This window comes from Chamaea fasciata, unplaced genomic scaffold (genome assembly GCF_029207755.1).
Source record: "Chamaea fasciata isolate MVZ Bird 193981 ecotype frontalis unplaced genomic scaffold, bChaFas1.0.hap1 SCAF_12, whole genome shotgun sequence".
In the NCBI taxonomy this organism is placed as follows: domain Eukaryota; kingdom Metazoa; phylum Chordata; class Aves; order Passeriformes; family Sylviidae; genus Chamaea; species Chamaea fasciata.
This window is the reverse complement of record NW_027094097.1, coordinates 4,505,010-4,528,382: the sequence shown is the minus strand read 5'-3', so window position 1 is coordinate 4,528,382 and position 23,373 is coordinate 4,505,010. Positions and strand designations below refer to the sequence as shown.

At 40.1% G+C, this 23,373-nt stretch overlaps 1 protein-coding gene across 1 annotated transcript; it reads right to left on the bottom strand.

Moving 5' to 3' along the window:
* Positions 1-446: 446 nt before the first annotated feature.
* HEATR3 (HEAT repeat containing 3) lies at positions 447-23,335 on the bottom strand. The gene is made up of 15 exons (XM_066194241.1): positions 23,216-23,335; positions 21,732-21,904; positions 21,145-21,232; positions 20,126-20,238; positions 18,325-18,434; positions 17,435-17,575; positions 16,416-16,699; positions 16,061-16,151; positions 12,872-13,029; positions 11,767-11,849; positions 11,373-11,509; positions 8,651-8,739; positions 7,728-7,871; positions 7,449-7,625; positions 447-6,556 (listed from the first exon to the last, which is right to left on the bottom strand). Exons 1-15 carry the CDS (start codon positions 23,333-23,335, stop codon positions 6,437-6,439), a joined length of 2,028 nt encoding a protein of 675 aa, XP_066050338.1. The 3' UTR covers positions 447-6,436.
* Between the last annotated feature and the right edge of the window lie 38 nt (positions 23,336-23,373).

The window sequence follows — 23,373 nt, the reverse complement described above, 5'->3', positions numbered from 1 at the left end:
GGGCCGCGCGCAGCACGGGGGGCGGCGGCGCCCCGGCCGCTCCCCCGGCGCCCCCGCGCTGCCCCCGGGCCGGGCCGGGCCGGCCGCGGAGCGGGGCCCGGGGCTCCTGTCCCGGCGCAGCCGCCGGCGGCCCCGCGGGGCAACAGCCGCGCTCCGAGAGCCGAGCGCTCGCTCCAGCCCCCGAGCGGCCGCGGCTCCGGCCCCGGGGAGCGGTGCGGACACACCCGGACCGGCGTCCCCCTGTCCGCACACCGACAGCTGCCGCTGCCCGCCCCCCAAAACTCTCCTGAGGACGCGTATGGGGAGTTCAGGGTCTTCCTTGCCTTTCATTCCGCACCAAAGGAGGGGCAAAGCAGCCTAGGTGCAGCCGTTTTGGTAGATGGAAAAATATATCATATACACAATACCCCAAACAGCAACAGTGAGTAGTACCAGTTCTTGTCAGATTCGGTTTTATTTTTAGTGTTTTCATACTACAGTCTTAAAACATCTTTAATATCAGCTACAAAGTTTCCAGCATTTTGCACGAAGGGTCTGGTGCTTCCCCCACTTTCAGAACTGCATGGGAGATGATTTCTCTTTAGGAAGCTGGAGGTGGAGGGTTTAGAATTAAAAAGTCACATCCCAATTTCAAGCACTCCGTGAACAGTTTGCAAAGAAGACTTAGCACCATTTCCTGGTGACAACCAAAGGCTGAAGTTCTGGCTTCTCCCCACCATCCCAGAGAAGACACTGTCCTCAGCACTCCTCTCTTGTGCCACAGCATGTCTGATTTTCATTGCCCAAGAGAAAATCAACCACAGCAAGAGGGTGAAATTTGGGGGTTGAGTTAACAAACTTAATTGCTTTGAAAATTACCTTGAAAATTACTTTGAAAATTGACCCATACCTAAAACTACTACTGAAAGCCAAATGGAAACTGGTGGGACTTGGACATGTCTTGGAATTGGGGAATAATCACTCTGGATAACCTATTTTCCAAACCCCACACTCTTTGGTTATTCTGAGAATTATAAGCATAGCAGGAAAAGGTAATAAGAAGAGTCTAAATGATGTTCCCTGAACATCAAAAATTCAAATAAAAAAGTTTCAATTAATAAACTTTTTTTTTAAATGTAACAAAGAAAAGTGTCAATTAAATAAAAGGTTTCATATTACCCGTAAGAAGGTTACAGTAACAGGAAAAAAACCTGATTTGTTTCCTTTTCTTTTTTAATAAAACTAATTCCCCAAAAATCCGTGATTTAGTCTGCACTCATAGCACATTAATGCTAAGTTTTGTTATAGGACTGAGGTTTATTAATTTACAGGATTCCTCAGTAGCAATCCTAGTCCAGAACAAATATAGCCAAGACACAATACAGGTGGTGCAGTAACAAAAATGCTTTCGATTAGCAAGTATGCCATGCAGAGGGCATAAAAAACCAAACCCCACACTTTAATATGGTCAAATTGATTTTGACTCTTTTATTTACTAAAAAGGGATTTTTTACCAGAAAGGTTATTTGGAAACATCATGCATTTACTAGCTGCATCAGCCATTCTTCCACTAAGTTCTGGAAGTAATTTTCACTCTCCATTTGAAGGGGCAGAGAGGAGGGAAGAGGCTAATGCAATTTTCCTTAGACGTTAAAAAAAAATTCACGTTAAAGGAGAACAAAAACAATTCTCAATGGGATTTTTATCATAGCAGGAACACAAAACCAGAAGAAACTTTACTGAAAGCCCAACACATCTTTCAGCATGGTGCAGGGATTTATGTGAGCACCTCACAACACCAGGGCTGCATCAGGACCCTCCTTGTGCTGAGAACACGCGGCAGCCACAATCACCCCCACAGCACACAGATTATTACAGAGGGATCTTACTTCAGTTCCCAAGTAGTTTTGATTTAAACCCATAATGTAACAGAAATGCAAGGAGCACCTGACACCCAGATTCAAAAGAAAAAAGCATTTTCCTATATCCTCCTGTGTGCAGGCCTCAAACTACATTTTAAGTGGTCACTGAATTACGTCTGTATGTTTGACAAACTGCCTCTCACAGAGACTAGAAACTTACAAAAATCATACAGAAACAAAATGAAACTTAAGTGAATTGACTTAAATGCATTCAATTTTTTTCCCAGAATGTACAAAAATGAACAGTTTTAAATTATCTGAAAATTAGACCAAAAAAGTCCCCCCACCACTCAAGTAAAAGCTTCTTCAAACAGAAAGGCTCACCATGTGTCAGCCCTGGTGGAAAAACTTCAAGTTCCTTAATCTGCTGTCTGTCAGAGACCTCAGATTTTGCCAATTATCTTAAACTTATGTATCTTAACAGCTTGTCCAGAACAAACTATATATAGATTGTTTGCTCAAGTCACTTGTGCCAGAAAGGAACAATTACATTATTTTCAATTACCACCACCGTTGCCTGATTTGGAATTTGCAACAGTAAATGTAAGGCTAGACGTTTCTATCCAATCCTCGGGAATGTTTTTATTGAAAATCCCTCACTAAGCAAACAGAACTTGAGTTTATGGACATTTTTGGTTGGTTGTTTTATGTTAATGTTCCACAAGATATGAATTTCAATTATAATACTTAAACTATAAACTCATTTCAAATTCATTTGTTCTCCAATGCAGTTCTCATTTTTTAATTTCACTGTGGCTCTCATTTTTTTTCATATTTGTCTCTCAAAACACAAACATCAAACCAAGCCAAGTAGTACTAGTTGAACTTATTCTTCTTCCCCAAGAAGACAATCTCAAAAAAAAAAAAAAAAAAGCCCATACTGTGCAAAAAAATTACCTTCAACACGCACCATAACCCCAAAAAAGTTAACTATTGACTTGACTGTGGTATACAGCCATCTGCTTCTGAAGGTCAAGGCATGATGTAAAAACAACAAATGCACATTTAAATCTTGCCACTTGTTTCTTTTCATAGAGAGCAAGAATAAAACCACACAAGTGAAAATTTCTGATTTCCACAGCTGGGAATTTGACATTTTGCAAACTGCAGAGACCAAGGCAGCAGAAAATGCCAGTGGTCCTGCTGCTCCCAAACAGGGCAGAAGACCTACAGCCTCCTTTACCCTCTTTACTTGATACCACAGACCAAGGTAAAATCAGCACCTATTTTGGACTAACAGCTCAGCCAGAGCCAGTCTGTTGTGCTCAGACACAAGTAGAGCAGCAATCCATACTTTCTAAGGACTGTGGTTTTTAACTGAAGCAGACAGATGACGCCTTAGGGACCAGAATAAGCAGCCCAATTCAGATACCTGTTTTGATACCAGTCTTCTCTGTGTGATTAGATTAACTGATGAAGATCACCTACATCTATTTAGTATCCATTTGCTTATGCTACACACTGTCTACATCAGTCCAATTTCTTCCACCCTCAAAGTATCAAGATCTGTCTTCCCCTCTGTAAGCTGTAAAGGATCTTGTCTTCGTCTGAAGCTTACCCTAGATCTATTAAATAAACCAGTGTTCAAAGAGCCCCCAAAACATTTAATTCGCACATTATCATCACTTCTGCTGCTGCCTTAATTCTCCTTAATTGTGTCAGAACAACTTTTGTAGCCCCAGTCTTGTAGCTTAGCTCTTTTGTGTCAGTGTATCTCACCTGGTTTTAGTCCCTGATTTGACACTTCTTTAAATCACTCATAACTTGTCTTGTCTTCCACACATGCATTAATATTCTTCAAGTGATATGGTTTGTACTATGCACCAATCTCATTATGAAAATATTTTCTCAAGACATTCAGCTGATCAGTGCATAGCAAAAAAATAATCTGTGAATTCCTATTGCCAGAATAGTTTAAGATCTAAATGTCAGTCTGTTTTTTCACTTGAAGGAAAAAAGAACAGGGTCTAACTGATTAAGAAAACCACGTCTCTAGTGGATGCCCCATCTTCTGTATATTTATCTACAACTTTCCAATTTGTATTTGCAGATGAAATGTTTCTTGTCATTATCAACCTAAAAGAAAAACCCAAAACAAAAAATAACATACTTTGGTTTTCTAACGGTCCCCAGGAAACAGATTCTGGCTGCTACACTTGTAAAATGCAAAGTCCTACAATTGGGACAGTGCTCTTGACTGAATGACCAAAGGACAGCTTTGGAGAGAAGAACCAAAGGGTCCTGGTGGACAGTAAGTTGAAGCCAACAGTGCACCCTTGCCGTGGCAACAGTTCACAAATAACAGGCTGCACTGGCAGGAGCATGGGCAGCAGGACAAGAAAACCAATGACTTCCCTCTTTTCAGCACCTAGGAGTTCACATCTGGCGTAGTGGGGCCAGTTTTGGGCCCTCAGTACAAGACTGAGGGGCAGGTAAAGTAAAAGGCCACTAAGATGGCTGGAGGGTGAGAGGGCATACAAGGAACAGCTGAGGGAGATGGGTTTATTTGGCCTGGAGAAGAGGGAAATACAATTGCTGTTTTCAGCTGCCAAGTGGGGGTTAGGAGATGGAGACAGGCTCTTCTTGGTGGTGTGCAGTCAAAGGACAAGAGACACATTTTGCAGCAGGGGGAAATCCTACAAGGCACAAGGGGAAAAAGGAAAAAAAACGTGTTTTCAGTGAGGGCAGTCAAGCCCTGGAAAAAGCTGTCCAGAGTTGTAGAATTTCCATTCTGGGAGATGCTCAAGGCCTAGCACAGCCTGCCTCCCAAGTCAGCCCTGCTTTGATCACAGGACTAGTCTAAGAGACCTCCAGAGATCTCTTCCTATATAGAACATCCTGCAATTCAATGCAGCACCCAGAAAATGAGAGTAGAACTTTCCAAGTGGAAGTCCTTTAAGTGCTCCAAACAAATACTAATACCTTTCATCAGGCTAACAGTATACTATCCTCAGTGTGCAGTAAGTATAACTAACCCCAGGATTAAAATCCACACACTGTAGGTATTATGCCATAATCCACCTTCCCTCAGCTGTTACACTCCAGACCTCTTCACTGCCTGCCCTGCCAAATCCCTGGATAACCTCTCAACCACTCCATGCTCTTGACTTCCCCTAGTTTTCCCTAGCCCAGCCTTGATGCCCCATGAGCCCTCCCAATGCCATCCTCTGACTCCTTTGACTAGCAGGCATCACATCGCACATTTCATCTGACTCCTGCAACATAACAGCAATAACAGCACTTCCAGGCAGCACAGCTGCTTAAACTCATCTTTCACTTCCTCTTGCATTTAACAGAACACCTTGTCAGGATTTCAGAAAGTCAGTCATCTGCAAGTTGCCAGTCAGTTTTCAAGACTACTTTCCAGTCTTAGAGACTGAAATCTAACAAACCGAGCAAATTTGGTATTTTTAAGTTTGCCAAAAACAGGATGCCTGAGCTAAGGCAGCACATTGAGAGAAGGAGAAAAAAACCCCTCCCATTTCAAAAAAACAGTAAAACAAAATGCTTTTGTGTTTAGTTGCAGGGTTTTTTCTTGAAAAATGTGTATGAGAGGAGATCATTCACAGAAACAAAACCAAAGTTTTTGATATATACATACAATTTTCATGAATCAATGATTTTTTTAAAAAATATTTTCTGTATTTTACAGCTTAAAAATCTCCACCACAAATATTTACAAAAGGTATTCTAAGCAAATATAAATTTACTTCAGGTAATACCTCAGTACAAAAAATACTTTGTTAGGTTTACTACTTCCCTGAATTCAAACTCATCCTGATGTAGAATTACAAGGAAGACCGTAAAATAGGAGACTTAATTTTCACCAAAAAGAAAAAAAAAAAAAAAAAAAAAAAAAAGAGAGACTTGTGTCTAAGTGTAGGATCTGGTTACCTTGATTTTCAGGGCAAAAAGCTATCATACTGAATTTATCATAAGTGAGTCTGAAAATTTTCTCCTCACGAACCACATGAAAGAACAGATCCAAGTGCTGACAGGAATCTACACATTTGTCACACACTTCTTTTGGGAGGTCTGTCAGGTCCCTGTGCAATTGTAGGAACAGGTAAGAGCAAATAGCAAACATCTGAATATTAAAAAAAAAAAAAAAAAAAGAATATTCTCCCACTGCTCAATTCCCTGAAGTGGATCTTTAGCTTTTTCTCTTTTTTTTTTGTTTTCCAATCTGTCACATGACCAGGAATATTTTCGGAATTACTTTTTCACACAAGCGTAGTTTTTTGCCAGGGCACACAAAGATATCCAGGCAATAACAGTGGTGCTATGTACAGACCTCAGGATCTAAAGAGCACCTTCTTACCACTCCAACAATCTCAGGGAATGCTACAGGGGTTTTGATGCTGATATGTCTTTCATATTGCATCAGCCCAAAAGTATAAAAATACTGAATGTCATAAAATGTAGCATTAACATCAAAGCAAAACTGCTCTGCTCAGTAAAGTTTGGAAGTTCAAAACAGTTATATTTTTTGAAACATTTCTTAACAAAGAAAACCTTAAAAGTTCCTCGATGTTTCAAGTTGGGTTTTTCCCTAGTGTCTCCTGATATGCAATGAATCTTCTCAAATTCATCTTCACATTGTCAAGAACACACAGTTGATCTGTACTATATTGTCCTTTGCCTTCTTTTCGCATCTGTAAAACCAAGAGAATACACTGTTTACTAATGGAGAAGTTTCTCCTATTAGATCACCTCAAGTTTACTGTTATTCTGCATATCGGTGCTCTATGAAGATATGACACCCATGGCTTGGAGTGAAAACTCCAAGGTGTTCCCACATGCACATGTGGTGCTTAGCAATATTTCTACAAGCCAATTTACTACAATACATTGCTGCCTAAAACTAATGGCACATTATTTCATCCAAAAATCTGAGACATACACTTCTTTTCAGTGGCTTTTTATATGGAAAATCTTGTGCATTTAACCTAACAACTGAAGCACCATCAGGTATGCATTTTGTGTGTACGGTGCTTAGCTTTTAGACTATGCAAGTCACTCTTCTGGCTGCACCTGACCAAAGAAACAATGTGTGGAGAGTCATTCTCTATTTAAGTCTAGGACATATCCAAAATTACAGTTTAGAATGCCAGCCTTGTTATTCTTGAAAATACAGGATACATGAAGTGTTTTAATTAACCAAGAATGGAACAAAAACATCCAACTGCAATTAGAAGTTAAAAACCAAAAATGCGTATGTAACTTCAGGAAGGGTTTTTCTCCCACCTCCAGAGGTATCTGCAGGATATTTTGTACAACTGTTTCAGAACAATGCAGTGATTTGGACATCAGTAATAGTGATGGTGTAATGCAGATGATGCAATGCAAGGTGCTGCACTAGTACCTTGACACTTCCATGACCTTTAAAGTAAGTGTATTTGCTTTCCTCTGAAGTGGAGTATCAGAAAAATCAAACACTTTTTTTTTGTCACCTTATAAATGAATTATCTCTTCTAGGAGCCCAGAACTCAACCTTTAGCCTACATTGTGTGCTGAGACCCTGAGCTGGCTGCCCTTGATGCCTACCCTCATTCTGAACACTGGCTGAAATTCCTTCAGTGTTGGAAGCAACTTGATCTGTAACGCTGCCTCTTCTGCTGCTTTACCATCTGCAAACACATCAAAAAGTGCATCCAAGGCTTCCCCTGCTACCACAAGAGAAGATTCCTTCATAGCAACCTCAAGAAGAAATTTTCCAATCATCTGTAATAAGAAAGAAGAATTGATTTTTCCAGCAATGCTAAAGAAAATTGAAAGAAACATGAAAATTCTTTTAAGCTTGCAATGCCAAGTTTGCTTTTTCACCTTCAGTGTTTCAGCTGTATCTTGTTCTTTCGCCAGGACACTGCCAGAGATTCCAAGGATGCTCACCACGTTCACTCTAACACCGGCATTGCTGCTTTGAATACCAGCCTCACACAAAGCCAATAGCTGCTCAGGAGTCATGCACTGGTCAGCAAGGGGAAAGGAGGGAAAGAAGGAAGACAGATACAGTTACATTTTCATGGAAATTTTGAAATATGGCATTTAGATACAGTACTTTTACAGAACACAGGCAAATTCTTCACATAGAAACAAGAGTCCTAGATTACGAAAACTGGATGAATTCTGAAAATGCAATTACCAAGAAATTTCAATTCCCTTTCAACTTGTTTCTTCCAGAACATAACTAAGGAGGAAGGAAAAGTTCTGAGATTTTCACAAATTTATCTAGCTCAATAGCTGCTTCCAACTCATTACAACTTACAGTATAGAAGTTCAGTTTTCAGTTTAAGGCCAGCAAGGACTAGCAGACTATCTCATATTGTGTCTTGTATTACAAACCATTATGCTTTATTCCAGTATTCAACTCACTAACTCATATCCAACCAAGATTCAAGGACCACCAGCTACAACTAGGTGACATCAGGAAATAAAGAATCCACATTTCTAGGTGCTAATTTTCTAAGTATTTGTCATTATAACTATCTTCTAAAGGTACCCGTGGCTTATTGCTATTCTGGTTTTGAAATACCTTTCATCTGTTTACTTGTTGAGGAGGAAATATATAAAAAAATGTTCCTGTAATGTCCATGAAAAACATAATTAATGCTATTAAATCTGTTCTTCCAGTGTTCACAACTGGTGAAATTTTGAACTAAATTTATATTGCTTTGTTTCAAAAACTTTCCAGTCCAATCTCACAGGAATTTGAACCTACCAGAGCATTTGAGTTTGAAAGCTTTTACCTGGGAGATGTTCTTTGATGCCATTGTTTGTAGGAGAGCCCTCAAAGCACTGGTTATTGCTTCCAGGAATTCTGTGTCTGTAGGGAGTTCTGTCAAAGAATAGAACCCAGAGCCAGAAGTTAAACAGTAATATAAGGGACAGAAGAAGCAGAGAAATACAAATTCCTTAATCCCTTAATTGTTCCTCCAGGTACTACCACAACAGGAAAAGCTAGATTTTCAAAGACCGGTCTCTGTAGGTTGTAACCATAGTGATTTGTTTGAATTCAGCAATGACTGCATCTGGAGGGTAGGACACAGCTGGGCCTCCTTTTCAGGCACATCCCTGGGTGAGACACTCGTGTGACCTAATGGACAGCACCAGTCACTGTCACCAGAAGGGCAGCTGAAAACTGGTATCACATGGAGGCCACAATACAGGAACTGAGGGAACTACAGAAGCTGACTGCATACTTTACCTCCTTTCTTCTGCCTTCTTAAGCAAGCTTTTCAGACACCCGGAACACTGGACTCCTTCCAATTCATATAAAGAGCATGTTTTCCGGTGGTTTAATAACATTTCAGGAATGTATGACTCAAACACTGCATTATTCTTGTTTAACTACAAACTCATCAGTAGCAGCCATCACCTTCAATCTATGTTCTGCATTTCCTGAGGCTTTTCATTTTCCTCTAATGTGTTTATTTTCTGGACCACTCCAGATGTAGAACTTCTTGATTTATGTGCATCTCCTCCCTCCTCGTGTAAACAATCAGATCCTTATGCCTCTTTTTTACTCTGTAAACCACAGAATTCCTTCTAACCACATGTTGGTATGCTATCAGCTCTATCTGGCAGTTTTCATTACACAGCATTTAAACATTAAAAAATGGGCCTGTGCCATTAAATTAATTTTGGTATCCCTTAGCTGTCTTCAGATAGCAACTTCTCCAGCTTCATCTGAGAAGCTTCTATTACAAAGCATAACATGTAGACCCAAAATCTTGGAAGCCCTCTCTTCAAGCATGAGACGTATTTTATGGGAACTTTCTTGCATATGTTTTTATAGGTATTTTCATTTCTGCATTTTAGTTTTCCACACACTGCACTCTCAGTAATAATGTTCCCACAGACTGATCACATGTCTTTAAAGACATTGAGAAAAAAAGTACGTTTTGCAGGCAGATGCTTTTTCAAGCACTAATGCAGTGTCATTTTATACACCACAGCAGAGCACTACATAAGCTGCATCTGTGGCTACAAATGAAGACACTTGGAGGAAGGGAAGGAAACTCAGCTTCTTGAGCTTCTAAGAGATGAGAAATGACAAAGCCACACATATGCCAGACTTCAACAGAACTGTCTTAGGGAAAATGTTTCCTGACAGTTTGGAGAATTGGCAGCTTTTACAGGCTCTAAGAATATAACTTGTTTTTTGAAAACCCATCACCACTGACCTTAAAACAAAGATTATCAGAATAGTCTGAAGGAAACAGCCTGTCAGGGACCCACATCCTTAGTTTGGAAACAGGTGGAGTTTTCTTAAACCTTTTTTTTTTGTTTTTTTTTGCAATCTTGGTTCAGCTTCTCTCATTTCAGTAACAGAGAGAACACAGCACAAATGATCCAACAGGATTATGGAAATGATGCTGCTCTCATAGGATCACAGAAAGCAGCTGGAAATGCTACCTGCTGTATAGATGATCCAGTAACACTGTATGAGCAGATGTATGGGGAAATCTTCACAGTATGTCTACGAAAAAATGCACCCTGGAGGAACTACAGTGAAGACATTCTTGTGTTTACCAGGATGTGTCACAGAATCTGTGAGGCTGGGAAAGGCCCCTGAGATCAGTCCAACTGGTGACCAGTCACCACCGTGTCAACCAGACCCTGGCACTGAGTGCCACCTCCAGTCTTTCCTAAACATCTCCAGGGATGGCGACTCTACAGCCTCCCTGGGCAGCCCATTCCAATGACTAAATAGAGATCTAATATATATCATATATATAGATAATATATTCTAGAAAAGTATTTTTGGAAGAATTAAATTTTTTACCTTCTCTGTTGAAATTGAACCACAACCAGAACAGGAAGCTGAGAAGCTTTAACATTCAGTCATAACAACTTTGCACACTTTCTTACTACAAATATAATTCCAATAAAGCTAAGCCATCATAAGCATAAAGCACGTCCTGGGAAAAAGGTGACTGCTCTCTTGCCTACTATAATAAGCATGGACATTCTTGAGATTTTTGTACCAACCACTTTTGCCATAATTTGGTAAGATTACCAGAAAAAAATGATGTGAAAGACTGTGCTAGACGTGTTTTGTTTTCACGTCTCCTTAGGCTAGTTAGGACATTTAAAAAGAAAATGTCCCATTTCCTTCATGCTTGTCTGATTGCTGAAAAACTGTTATTACCACAAATATGATCAAGCAAACAGTTCTGGTCTCCCAACAAGGCAGTGTTAATCCACTAAGAGACTTTCTAAGTAGACCCAAACGTGAAGCAGATTCTTGCATTAAGAGCAGACTTGCTCAAGATGCAGTTTGGATAAACACATTTTAACAGGATACACTGTTTTGTCAGTACACTGCCAACACTCAGAATCCTTATTTTGAAGGACCAGAGGGATAAAATTAGTAATAAACAGCATTGGAATGTAACATCCATGGCTACCTTGTATCTAGATGATCAGCAAAGGGAGTCAGCAAGTCCCCTTTAGGAAACATCTTACCTGATTTAGAAAAGATCAGCTGTGAGAGATGCTGTGCAAGGGACTGAAGCGCTGAAGCTCCCCCAAGACAATCCACATCTGACACCAACAAAATGCTCTGAAGACATGTTAAAGCTCTACACTGCACTGCATTCAGTCTGAAATAAACAAAAAACACCCTTAGCAGGTATTTTTGAAAACACCTGTTGAAATACAAAGAGGAATCTTGAATTTAATAAGGCTGTGATCCAGTATGCAGTTCACAAAAACATTTTTATTTCTTTATTCAAAATCATAGATCAGATCTGCCAGTTTCCAGATCTTAAGAGTAGCCCAAATATGGACAATCCTTCTAAGAGTTCTCAAACAACTGAATATACATGAAAAACAGTAAGAGAGACAATGAAATGCCTACTTTTTAATTAATGGTTTCCAAGACGGATTGTGCATACAGATGTCTAGAGCAACACTGTTCGGAAAAGCAGTTTTTTCAAGAATCTGAGGAGGGGAAAAAGAAACGTTTAGCAATAAAGCCCTTTTCTCTTTTTTTTTTTAATTTTTTTTTTTGTCATAGTGTGTTCAGAGGGAAGACTGAAATTTTACGCTAATGCCAAACAGATACTTCAAACTACATATTTCAAAGTTTTCCAGATAGCAAATATCTCACCTGCAAAAAATCCCAGCATTTTCCTTTATCACTTAAATGGTGCCAATTATACACTGGGTTTAGTATAGTGTATTTTAAGTGTTTAACTGTACCAACAACAGGTGATTTTCTAGATTGCTGCTATTCTTTGTTATTTAGCTCTTTCTTCTTTTAGATTCTGCTACAGGATTTTCAGATAGCTGCAAGCCTGGAAGGCCTTGCCATGAAACTCTGGCTATTAAGTACAAAAAGCCTTCAAAGTTTTCACCTTGCACCTTGATGTCTTAGCCCAGAATTCTACAATGCTGCTGAACTAGCACAGATTCAAATAACAAACTTCACCTTTAAAACCCCAAATAAAAAGGAGCAAAACAACTCTGAAACAAAAACATCTAATGTCCTGCCAGAACCAAATACTGTATTTCAGACACTTTGAATAAAACAGGGGGAGAGGAACTTGCACTTTTTCAGTGCTGACTGTTGCCATTCATTAATGTTACTTCCACCTCATTTAGCTAATACAGAAATCTGGCTGTCACACTTCAGCCAAGTTTCCTTTCTTTTTGCAGGTATTCTTTTCCATGTTCAAATCAAGGAATAACAACCTTTGTATTTTTTGGGGAAAAAAAAAAGTTAAGAAGTCCTACCAGCCTTCTGAAACACATGACCCTTCTATTCTCACTTACATGAGGAAATTATTTAGGTCATGCAATGATGCACCATCTCTAGGCCAAAAAAGTGAGGCCAATCTCATTTAAAAAAATACTCCCTCCCTCCAGGTAGATTGGGATAATTTGTTTGCCTAACCTGGGAAACAAAGCAGGAACAAGGGAAAGACTGTACCATGTGTTGGAAATAATACAGAAGACAATACCTTCTTTGGAATGAGGTTGTTCAGAAATGCTGAGTTAACCTCATCAGAGAGGCACAGGGGTGACAGCAGCAGCCCGCTCCCCTCGTTGTACGAGTTTTCCATGAACAAGTCACTCTCATCACTGCTGGAGAGCTCTTCCCACTCATCATCAGATGGATCTGAGAACACAAGACAGATTTGTAAATGTAACAGCCCTCATGCAACACATATCCTACTTCCCAACTGAAACTGGTTCCTCCAGACTTCTTGGTTTAGGAGTCTTTAAGCTCTTGGGCTCTAACAAACTCCACACAAACCAAGTGCCATTAAACCACAGTTCTAAATATTTTATTAAAAAATATTTTATACTCACTGAGGCACAAATATTCTTTTGAGAGAGGTTCTTCATGTGTGGGCATGTTAATCACTGATATTAACAATGTGTGGTTTAAAAATATCAAAAAAAGGTACAGAAGAAACATTAAAGATTTACTAAGATTTTAACTTGGATTGTACCACTTCACTTTCTGAGGTTGATTCAAGCATGCAAATACACCAGCTTAACTTAACTTGTCTACTAATTGCAGTCAGTTTAAGGCAATTGTTTCCTCTGGCAATACTGAAGCCACAGACAGATGTCCTCTGCCTGGGCAGTAACTGGGCTGGATGAAGATGTTACTGTCTTCACAGCAAGGTCAGTTGAAACTAAATGATGACAGCAAAGAAAGCCAAATAACCTCTGATAGTCATTTCAGGCAACATACTTCACATAAATTAAACTAGGTTTATAATCTTAAACCTGAACTAGACCATACTTATATGACCTATTCTACTAGCAGATCTTTAAGGGCAGATACAGTGAGAGGAGTCAAAGTCCCATTACCAACAGGCTACTGTGTGAATAATCTGTCCACAGCTAGGGGGACTTGGGCTGACAAGCACAAACTAAAATCATCCTCATTTATATTAAAACTCATATATCTACAGCCACAGAGTTCACACTCATTTAGCTGAAGTTTCTTTAAATCTGGTTACATTTTAACTAGTGTTTACCCAAGTCCTAAGTCTACAGGTTGGACTGATCCTCCTTTCCAACAGATGAAAGCTCTGTGTACATAGGTCAGGATATTTAACTATTGTGATCAAAAAAAAAAAAAAAAAATCATATTCACTCCCAAGTAATTTTGTTTGACAACACAGATTCTCATGAGATGTAGGTCCTGTAGTAACTACAGGAACAGCCATGCACTTCTGTGGCAAAAGGTAAATTCACCAAAAATACAGCAAGAAAGATCAAAATGAATGCACTTCACTTGTACTGTGCACGTTAAAGAATTTATTTGAAGGTGATGGTTTAACTGATGTAAAGTTTTGGTTTAAACTGATTTTGGTTTAACTGATGTAAAGTAACTCATCAGGGTGTGGCAACTCGACCACGCAGGCATCCGATGGTAATATCCAATTAATTCTACAGCCATAATGTGCTGGTGTTAATAGCCTTTGCATGAGAAAATGGTTGTCTTTCATGCTTTACCAAACCATGGCAGCAAGAAACATGAAAACAAAGCAGATATCCCCCTTTCAGCCTCTTGCCCCTTCTAAAAAATTCCTTTTGCATCTTTAGAAAATAAAGCAAGCAAAAAATATCCCTTGAAAACTAACTGATAACAATACAAGCTGACAATGCAATTCAGCAATAACAAAGACAGCAGGCATCCTGGTTGACAGCGGGTGACCAGGGCAGAACAGGAACTGGGATCTAGAACACTGGCCCATAACCATGATCAGGTTTCTTGTAATGCTCTAGGAAACCCAGAGGCATTTCCAGCAGCAATCCCATCTTACACCTAGCACTGGTAACCCAAGAACTACAGACTGGACAACAGTGCTGGACTCTCTTGGCCTCTTGCCCAGGTGCCCATCGAAGGGGAGCTTTTTGCTTGGGGAGCATTCTTGCTTCTTCCAAACACTGGCCAGCGCTCAGTAGAACACATCCCTCACCAGCCTGGTTATTTCTCTCAGTTCTGTTGCAAGCTGAGTGTTTTTATGAACTCAGCATAATGGCTAAAGCTATTTTAGTCCTCAAATAATTTGAAAATTAAATGAACAGCTGCCTCTGGATTCCTCTTAATTTCTAGAAACTGTCTGCCCATGAATGGGTAAAGTACTGTAGCGAAATACAACACAATCAATCTTACATTACACTGAGTGAATGGCAGAATATGCAGCTTATCCACAAGAGATTTTCCAATTAAAGGGGAAAGCTTATGAATTACAGCTCATTAGATGAGAAAGGCAGTTATGAAAGGAGCTTCAAACATTAGGTGCAGAATTTCCTTGTGCTGTAAGAGAAAAAAAAGTCACCATTGGGAATAGCTGGGTATTACTGTGGATTTTATTAGAACCTCAAAGTTTTACTCAGTTACTTTCTACACAACTACTCTTGCACCAGGCCAAAACTACAATAGCAGTCAAAGTTTTCAGGTTTTGGAGAGTTAGGGGAATAGTTTTGTTTGTTTGTTGGCTTTTTAAAATAGAATTTGATAATCTCTCATTTGTTTTCCTAAAGTTTAGAAGAAAAGCTATCAAAACCGAGTTTCAGAGTTCATAAAAGATACAGAATATCTAAATCCCACTCCCCTCCAAATAACAGCCTCTCTTTCTCCTCCTCCTCAAGGCTCATAAAAGCAGAACTCTTGAAGCCAAGATCTACATTGTTGCCAGAGTTGCATGCAAAAGCTATGCCTATTCCTAATTTTGTAACACTCATATTATCAAAACTAAATCAAAGGGACAAGAGTCATCTGCCTTTAAAAACTTGATGTCCCCACCCTGCAATCAGATTCACACATATCTTTCATCAAAAGAACAGTCAGACCACACTCTAACTGAACTAAGGTTTTGCTGTAACACTTTAGAAGATATCTCTTTGGCATGTTTGTTTGTTATTAAATGTTGGCACATGCAGCATCATGCAAAAAAAAAAAAAAAAAAAAAAAAAAAGCAAGATAAGTCATTTAAATGAAGAAAAAACATTTAAATTAGCAACAGAAATGACAACCTACTTTGCCCCCAGATGAGGATATCAGGGACAATATGCCCATGGGCGTCTGCCCTTAAAAACCTGGATGACCAAACAGCAAACTAAACGTGACCTATTCAGAAACAGAACACACCACAACAATTGCAATGAACAAGACTCCTACAAACCTTCACTGCAGCACATATTAACTATGATTTCCAGAGCAGTCTGCTGAGCCGTCAGTAAAGCTGTCACTTCTTTCAGTTCCCACTTATCAGACTGAAAAATTAAAAACATGAACCAAATTCGATTTTGGAAAACAACATTTAGGTGGCATTTAAAGTATCCAAGCTGTCAGTTAAAAATACAGTCCAGCCATTTCCTCTTCTCAGTCTACACCCAAACTTGAAAAAAAAAAACCCCAAAACACAAACCCAAGCAGTGTTATCTACCATCTTTTTGTTGGAGGTTCCAGAGAAAATTCTATTCTCAAGGAATGCGACTTGCACTGAAGCTGTCCAAAAGCCAGTCAGCCACACTTACTGGAAGTAAATCTGAAACGTCATTTTCTCTTCTAAGTTTTCCTTTTGGTATTTCTTCCATGTTATCATCTTCACTCAAAACACAATTTTCTGTGGTATCACTCATGTTTTCCTCAGTTTCTGCTTCCACAGAGATTTTTAACCTGTTTTTTTCAGCTTCGTTCATACGAATAATTGTTTCACCAGCGTCTATTGCCAATGATTCTGAAAATATCTTCAGGATTGCATTAACCGTGCTTCCCAGGCTGCCTGGTGGAATGGTATCCTTTATATTCCAGACAGTACCTAAATATGAGGTAACAAAATTATATCATTATTAAAGTGCTCAATTCCCAGCTCTGTAATTGCCATTTTGTAAGGACACAGCCTCCACTACTTAAAATATTCAGTGTTTATATTCACTACAAATGTTCAAGTCTTTTCTCTACAGATTTCTATTTTTTTTGTGTAACATTTCATACACTCATCTGCAATTATTGTTATACCCACATCTTAAGCTCAAGTAAATTTCAGCATGTAAGTATTTACAGAATATTTATGTGGATTAACCTTGGTGCCACTCTACACCTGAGATAACAAATCCACATGTGAGAATCATTTTCTAAGGAGTCTCAAAATTAATTTATTACACTCCAGTATCCAAAATCATCATGGTTAAGCATTTGAGAACAAGAAGAACTCAAGCTAGAAAGTCTGAAAAAAATCTACAGCTAGTAAGATCAAAACAATTCCAGTACCCCTTATTATTGACTCAACTGTTAAAAACTAAATGAGCAGTTAAAGTGGACTATCACACTGAGGAGAGTCTGAATTCAGAATCAAGCATTTAAGCCAGTTTTAAAACTAGCTGCAAATATCTACTAACAGTTCCAAAAGGCAGATATAACCTCACAAACCATCTGTACAGGCCTTGACAATCAGGTGTCCAGACTACAGCAAAGACCAGGCCTTCCGTCCTTCCCAGCCTCCTTTACCTGCCATGCTCCCATCCCAAAGCAATGAGCCCCCTGAGCACTGTACCTGCTATCAATGTTCTCAGAAGGATGTGCTTCATGGTGCTCTCTGGACACAACATCACTGTTTCCAGGATTTGCTGTGCAGAAGCATTAAATGAAGAAAGAAGATCTGGATTATCTTCCGTCACTGCCTGCAAGCAGTTCGCTGCAGCAAACAACAAGAGCAAACATAATTAACAAACTCAGTAGAAGCTTTTGCTCTGCTAATGACAAAGCAATATCTTTCTGAAAGCTGGAGTAATGAAACACTGACACAGGAAAAAAATTTCATGCAGCATCATGTCGTAATGGTCTGACACTGTCCTTCACAAGCTGCGTTTTGGAATAAAAGACATTCTGTGGCAAACCCATACATAAAACATGGGAGGACAACACTATATCAGCTATGGAATTGGTTGTATTAATTTCAGCTAATCAAAATTAAATTTATCTATTGCATACTGACAATAAACATAAAAAAAAATGCTGGAAGCACATACACCTGTATGACCATTATGAAACAATAATAACAATAATACTGATAAAAACAGATTGAAAGTGATTGGAATTGTTCGGGGTTTTTTTAGAAAGACTATCTCCTCTGCTCAACAAATTAAACCCTCCATTACCAAAACATGAAAACAAAATGAAAAACACAGCCTCCCTCTAAAGCCCTCTTCCCACCAAATTTTCCTTCCCATGTAACCACCAATAAGCCATTCTCTTCTGGACTGAAAACAAGCACAACAGATGTCAGCTTCTTTATTCTGTGATGTTCAAAAATGAATTTAAAGTCTTTGTGCAATCTTAAGCAATGCTAAAGTCCATTATGCAATGAATGTAATATCAGAGTTATATTCATATAGTTAAAACAAAAGTATCTTTAAACTCTTATCTTCTCTTTTTACCACTTACCTACTGAAATAGCCAGATCCACATTTGTGGCAAAGTTCTTCATGTAATGTAACACAGCCTCCAGACATCCTTCTTTATTGAATATAGATAGGGCAGTATTGTTGCATTCACTAATGTATGGAAAAGATCAGTCAAACATTTTTCCAGGAAAAAAAATACATCTTATGCACTCCATACTTGTTATTACTCACATTTTTAAAAGATAGCTCACAATTATGCATTAGACAAAGAGTTATCCTTCATTACTGAAGTTATGATCAACTCTACACAAGACACTGAAAGAGAAGCTGCAAAATCCTGGACACTTTTGAGGACAGCTCTCTTGTGCCAGCTGTTTCCTTACACAGTGTTTGGAGTTTATTTGGGAGCCTAACTACAGGCTCCTGCTGGAGCATGGAAGGCAGCTCAGGGCTGTGGGCTTCCTGCAGCCATAGGAGACTTCACCCACAAACCCACTGCCAGCAGAGTGGGCTGCTGCCTCTCACATCAGCATTCACTCACTCCACGAAATGGCTCTTACCACTCAGAAATGCATTTTCATTATCTAACAGTGAGATTTGTGTTTATTGAAGTTCTCACAGCTACTGTCTCTTTTAAATTGATGTATTGATACCAGACGAATTCAAATGAAAAAAAGCACAGGAGCTAACTAGCTACAACAGTCTTCCAAAATTTAAGTTTAAAAATATTATGTCTCAGCATCAATGCCAGCCCTAATTTTATCAGTATCAAACTTAGCAATGATATGAGCAGTTCACATTCATTGCCACAAAGTTCAAAATACAGAAGTGATTTACATAACACTTAATGATCATACTTCCTTTTCTCAAGCACTGACTAAAAAGCAAGGAAAAAAAACTGAACACACAACATTGCTGAGTCAGAGTTACAAAGGGTCATGTATTCTGGCCAAGATGCTGAACAAGGAATTTATCTACTGTTCTAGATTCCAATCCCTAAAAAATAAATATCCAGTTCAGTAATAAGGCCTCAAGCCAGCAGCCATATCACACAGACAGGCATAAAGGCAGTTCCACTGAGGCACTGTACAGCACTAAGCAAAATCCTGTATGCAAAGTGTACAATGTGAGAAAAAATTACGAGAAACAATGCAAAGAGCAAGGAGAACTTTTGGAACAGATTGGTATCATTTAAATGTTTATAGTCATTTCTGTATTACTAGTGTTGCCATTTCTCTTCCTTCACCCGGTGTTTCCAATGTAAACTACTAATAGAACAATATACATTATTTTCTCACAGAATAAGTAAATTTTTATCAGTGTCTCAGCAACTAAGGGATAGTTGCCCCAAACAGTTAATATTAATTTTTGGGACGACCTGCAGAGGGAGGAAGTAGCATTAAAACGCACAGATTGGAATTTCATGTTCTCCATTTCTTGCATCATGATGTGGATCTACAGGAAATCCACGCAATAAGCCACGACCCAAACCACACAACAGACTATGACAGAACACGTTCACAAAACAGGATCAGAACTCAGGATGAAGAACCACTAGAAAAAGAAACTGTTACTCTTCTAGAACTAATGACCAACTTCACTTACTTTTAGAATCCTTCACTTAAAAAAAAAAGTAATCTATACTAGGAGATAAATTTTTGTTTCAGATGAGATGAGGGCCCATTGTTATTAAAGCAAGCTACATGTAAGAGTAACACAATCAGAATCAGCAAATGAATGCATTTGCCCATGCCAGGACAGTCATTTCTGCCTCAATTATCACACCCTTTTTCTGGAACAATTTAATTTCACTAAAATACCAGTGTTTACACAGTACTTACCATATATTCCACAGCAAATTAATAGCCTCATTGGCAATGTCTTCAATATAATTTTTGTTCATCCCTCTGCATTTCTTTGGAGAAGGCTGATTAGCATCCAGTCCAGTGCTGCACTACAACCAAACAAAAGAACTGGGGTTGGGAAACAATCAAGCCACAAAGAGCAGCAAAACTTTACTATCAGTATTGCGTGGAGAGATCCTCTCATGAAGAGCTTATTACCAGAACACCCAACTACTCTCCTTTCTTTATGAAAACTTGAATCATTGATAACTTCTCTCTTGTAGAAAGACTCTTACTGTACCTGCTTTGCAGTTAGTCTTTAGAAGCACTTTCTAATTAAAAAATACTTGGGAATTTTAGAACCTGAAGTCCTGTTTCTTGCTAATAGTCCGTATGCAGTTGTCAACAGTTGTTTCTAACCATAAAGATTAACTCAGCTAATACTTTACTGTGCTTTATAGTAATGCTATTGCTCATATTTTAAAATGGGGAAGAAACATACAGAAAATGATGATATTGCTCATGGTTGTTCATACAAAGACAGCAGGTAAGAGAAATCAATGCAATTTCCAAACTGCAGTGCAACACCTGGACCAAACAAAGAATACAAATTCAGGACAGGTTATTTACAGTAACTACCCAGCTGTACATCCAAACATCCATTTAGAGAAAATTGCTCACTAGAATAATGCTGTAACATAAATGAAGGACCTGGATTATCACTGACAGAATAAACTTGTTTTAACTGTCATTACAGACCCAAAATCTCCAGACCTTTCACTCAAAAATCATCCTAGGCAGCAAACCTCACCATGAACACAAGTTAGCCTGGCCAGGAGCTAGAAGGTAGTGGTTACAAATCTCTGGAATAGCTTTTGTATCACTAAACCTATTGAAACCTATTAGATCTTTTAAAAGATCTTTAAATATCTTATTACAATAATAGAACTGCTTTTGTATATGGGACAATTCAATACCTAGATCAGGTTTAAAATCAAAATAAAAAACAAACACACCTCTTTCAGAAGTGCAACCAGGGGTGTCATAATGTCATTTGTCACCATGTCATCACAGACATCAAATCCTCCACAAGCACTCAGATTTCTGGGGAAAACAAAAAAATTAATGCTTTGGATGACGTACAATACTGTCCAAGAATGCTTCAAAAACCCCATGCCTTTGATATTCTCTAAAGGTTATGGTACTTTTTGTTTTAAACTCTATTTGCTTAAACAGTAGCTTTAGTCTTCTACCTCACTAACACAAGAGAGTAACTTTGGTGTTAGAAAAAAAAATAGGATTTTCAATTATTCATCAAGCATAATTAGAAAGCTTATCTGTACTAAAACATCATGGCACAAAATGCCATAAAAACTGCACTCAAGTTCTATTTCCTCATAAGCCATCCATGTCTAGCATAAGGCCTGCTCCTGACATTAACATCTCACAGAGCAAGAAAAGCCCCTCTCTGACAGACAATGATGTGGGCATAGTTCCTCAGACCAGAATTAAAGCAAGAGAGGCTGGCACTCAAGTTCCCAGCTGTCACCAGCAGAACCCCAGAGTTTCCCCTCATTCCACCTGTGCAGCACCAAGCGCTTACCGGAGAGCACCGGCAGCTGTCTCCCGAACAGCCAGGCTGTGATCCATCAGCAGCGGCCCCAGGCAGCGCACCACGTCCCTCTGCACAAAGGCTGGGATGACGTGCTGCTGCTGCAACAGCTGGGAAATACTGGCACAGGCATACTCCCTCACTTCAGCACTTGGATGCTGCAGCTGCAGAGACACAGACAGGGCACATCACAGTGAAGGGAAAAGGGAGCTGGAAGGTTTTACTGAGTGAAAAGATTGATCAGGGCCAGCACTGTGGCTCACATCTTACTGCTCCTGATTGAAAGCAGGAGCTTTCAACTTCCATGAAAATTTATAAATCCTTGCCTGGGTTGTGTGTGTTAACTTTATGGCTAGATAAATGCTGTTCTGGATATTTGACAAGACAGCCGTAGTCCAGACACAGATTTGACACTAGCTGGCACTGGTGAGACCTCAATTACTGTGTACTGAAAAAAGTACTGAAGTGGCGGGGAGGGGGGGGTAAATAAAATCAGTGAAGTATAACAGACATAATACATGTTACCATTAAGAAAAGCTAAAGAAACATAAAAAACAAAAAAAAAATTATAGCCTTTAGATTAAAAGCATCTGCGCAACAGCATGAAACAAGTGCTCCCTACATTCCCCAAGACAGTGTTGACTTGTGCTGTAACAGAGTTTTAGGTGAGATACAAGAATTGCAAATTGCAAAAATAACAACAGTAGAAGTACACATCCCGGAAGGCAACAGAGTTTGTTACAAACCTAGCAGATAAAAATCTGCTGAAGAACAGAAGAGAAGAGTAGTAACATCAGATCCTGCCTCCACTGAAAAAGGTGTCTTAGCTCATCCTCACCTGTACCTTTATTTACTCTCTTCCCCTCTTTCTCCTAAACAGGTTAGTCCAGAAGATCAATGATCTGTTCCATGAATTAGGTTAGGTGAACAAAGAGGGTTTAATTACATGAAAGAAAAGCTTTTTGCTTCTGATTCTAAAGTCACAGCTGCAGAATGAGAGAAAACTACATCAATTTTCATCTGCAATACTTAACCCAGTCTTTTTCAGCATTTTCTATTCGTTATTCCCTACATGAGGCTCTTGGACTCTTGGCTCCGGCCACCTGTAGAAGTCTCCGGCCGGGGATACCGAAGGCAAGCCCCGCAAGAACTCCGCGGCAGCCCCGGAGGGACGAGGGGCACGGAGCTCCCCCGGCCCGCCGCAGCAGCGCGCACGAGAGCGGGGCGGTGCCGGTGCCGCCCCGCCCGGCCGTGACGCCGGGGAGAGACGCGGCGGCGGCGGCGGGAGGGGAGGGGAGAGCCGGCTCCGCGCGGCCGCTCGGCTCCTTCCCGCCGGGGGCGGCACCGCAGCCGGGCCCTCGCCCGGCACCGCCGCGGGAGAAGCCGAGGCCTCGCCCCCCCGCGCCCAGCCCCGCAGCCCCCGCCGCTGCCCCGGCCCGGAGCGGGGATCGCGCCGCACCCGCCCCCGCCCGCACCTTCTCCAGCAGCTCCGCCGCCGCCTCCTCCTCGGGGCCGCGCTGGCCGTGGGGCTGCTCGGCGGGGCCGGCGGGGGCTCGGGGCGCCCTGCGGAACAGCCGCGCCCGGCTCTTGCCCATGGCTGCGCTCGGCGCCGGCGCGCCCACGTGTGCGGCCC

Excerpts from the sequence above, each read along its gene's own strand:
- HEATR3 (XM_066194241.1), bottom strand. The coding sequence starts at position 23,335 with ATGGGCAAGAGCCGGGCGCGGCTGTTCCGCAGGGCGCCCCGAGCCCCC. Across the intron at positions 16,152-16,415 it reads ACGTTTCAGATTTACTTCCA|TCTGATAAGTGGGAACTGAA; the intron begins GTAAGTGTGGCT and ends TTAATTTTTCAG. Across the intron at positions 11,850-12,871 it reads ACAACCTCATTCCAAAGAAG|ATTCTTGAAAAAACTGCTTT; the intron begins GTATTGTCTTCT and ends TCCCCTCCTCAG.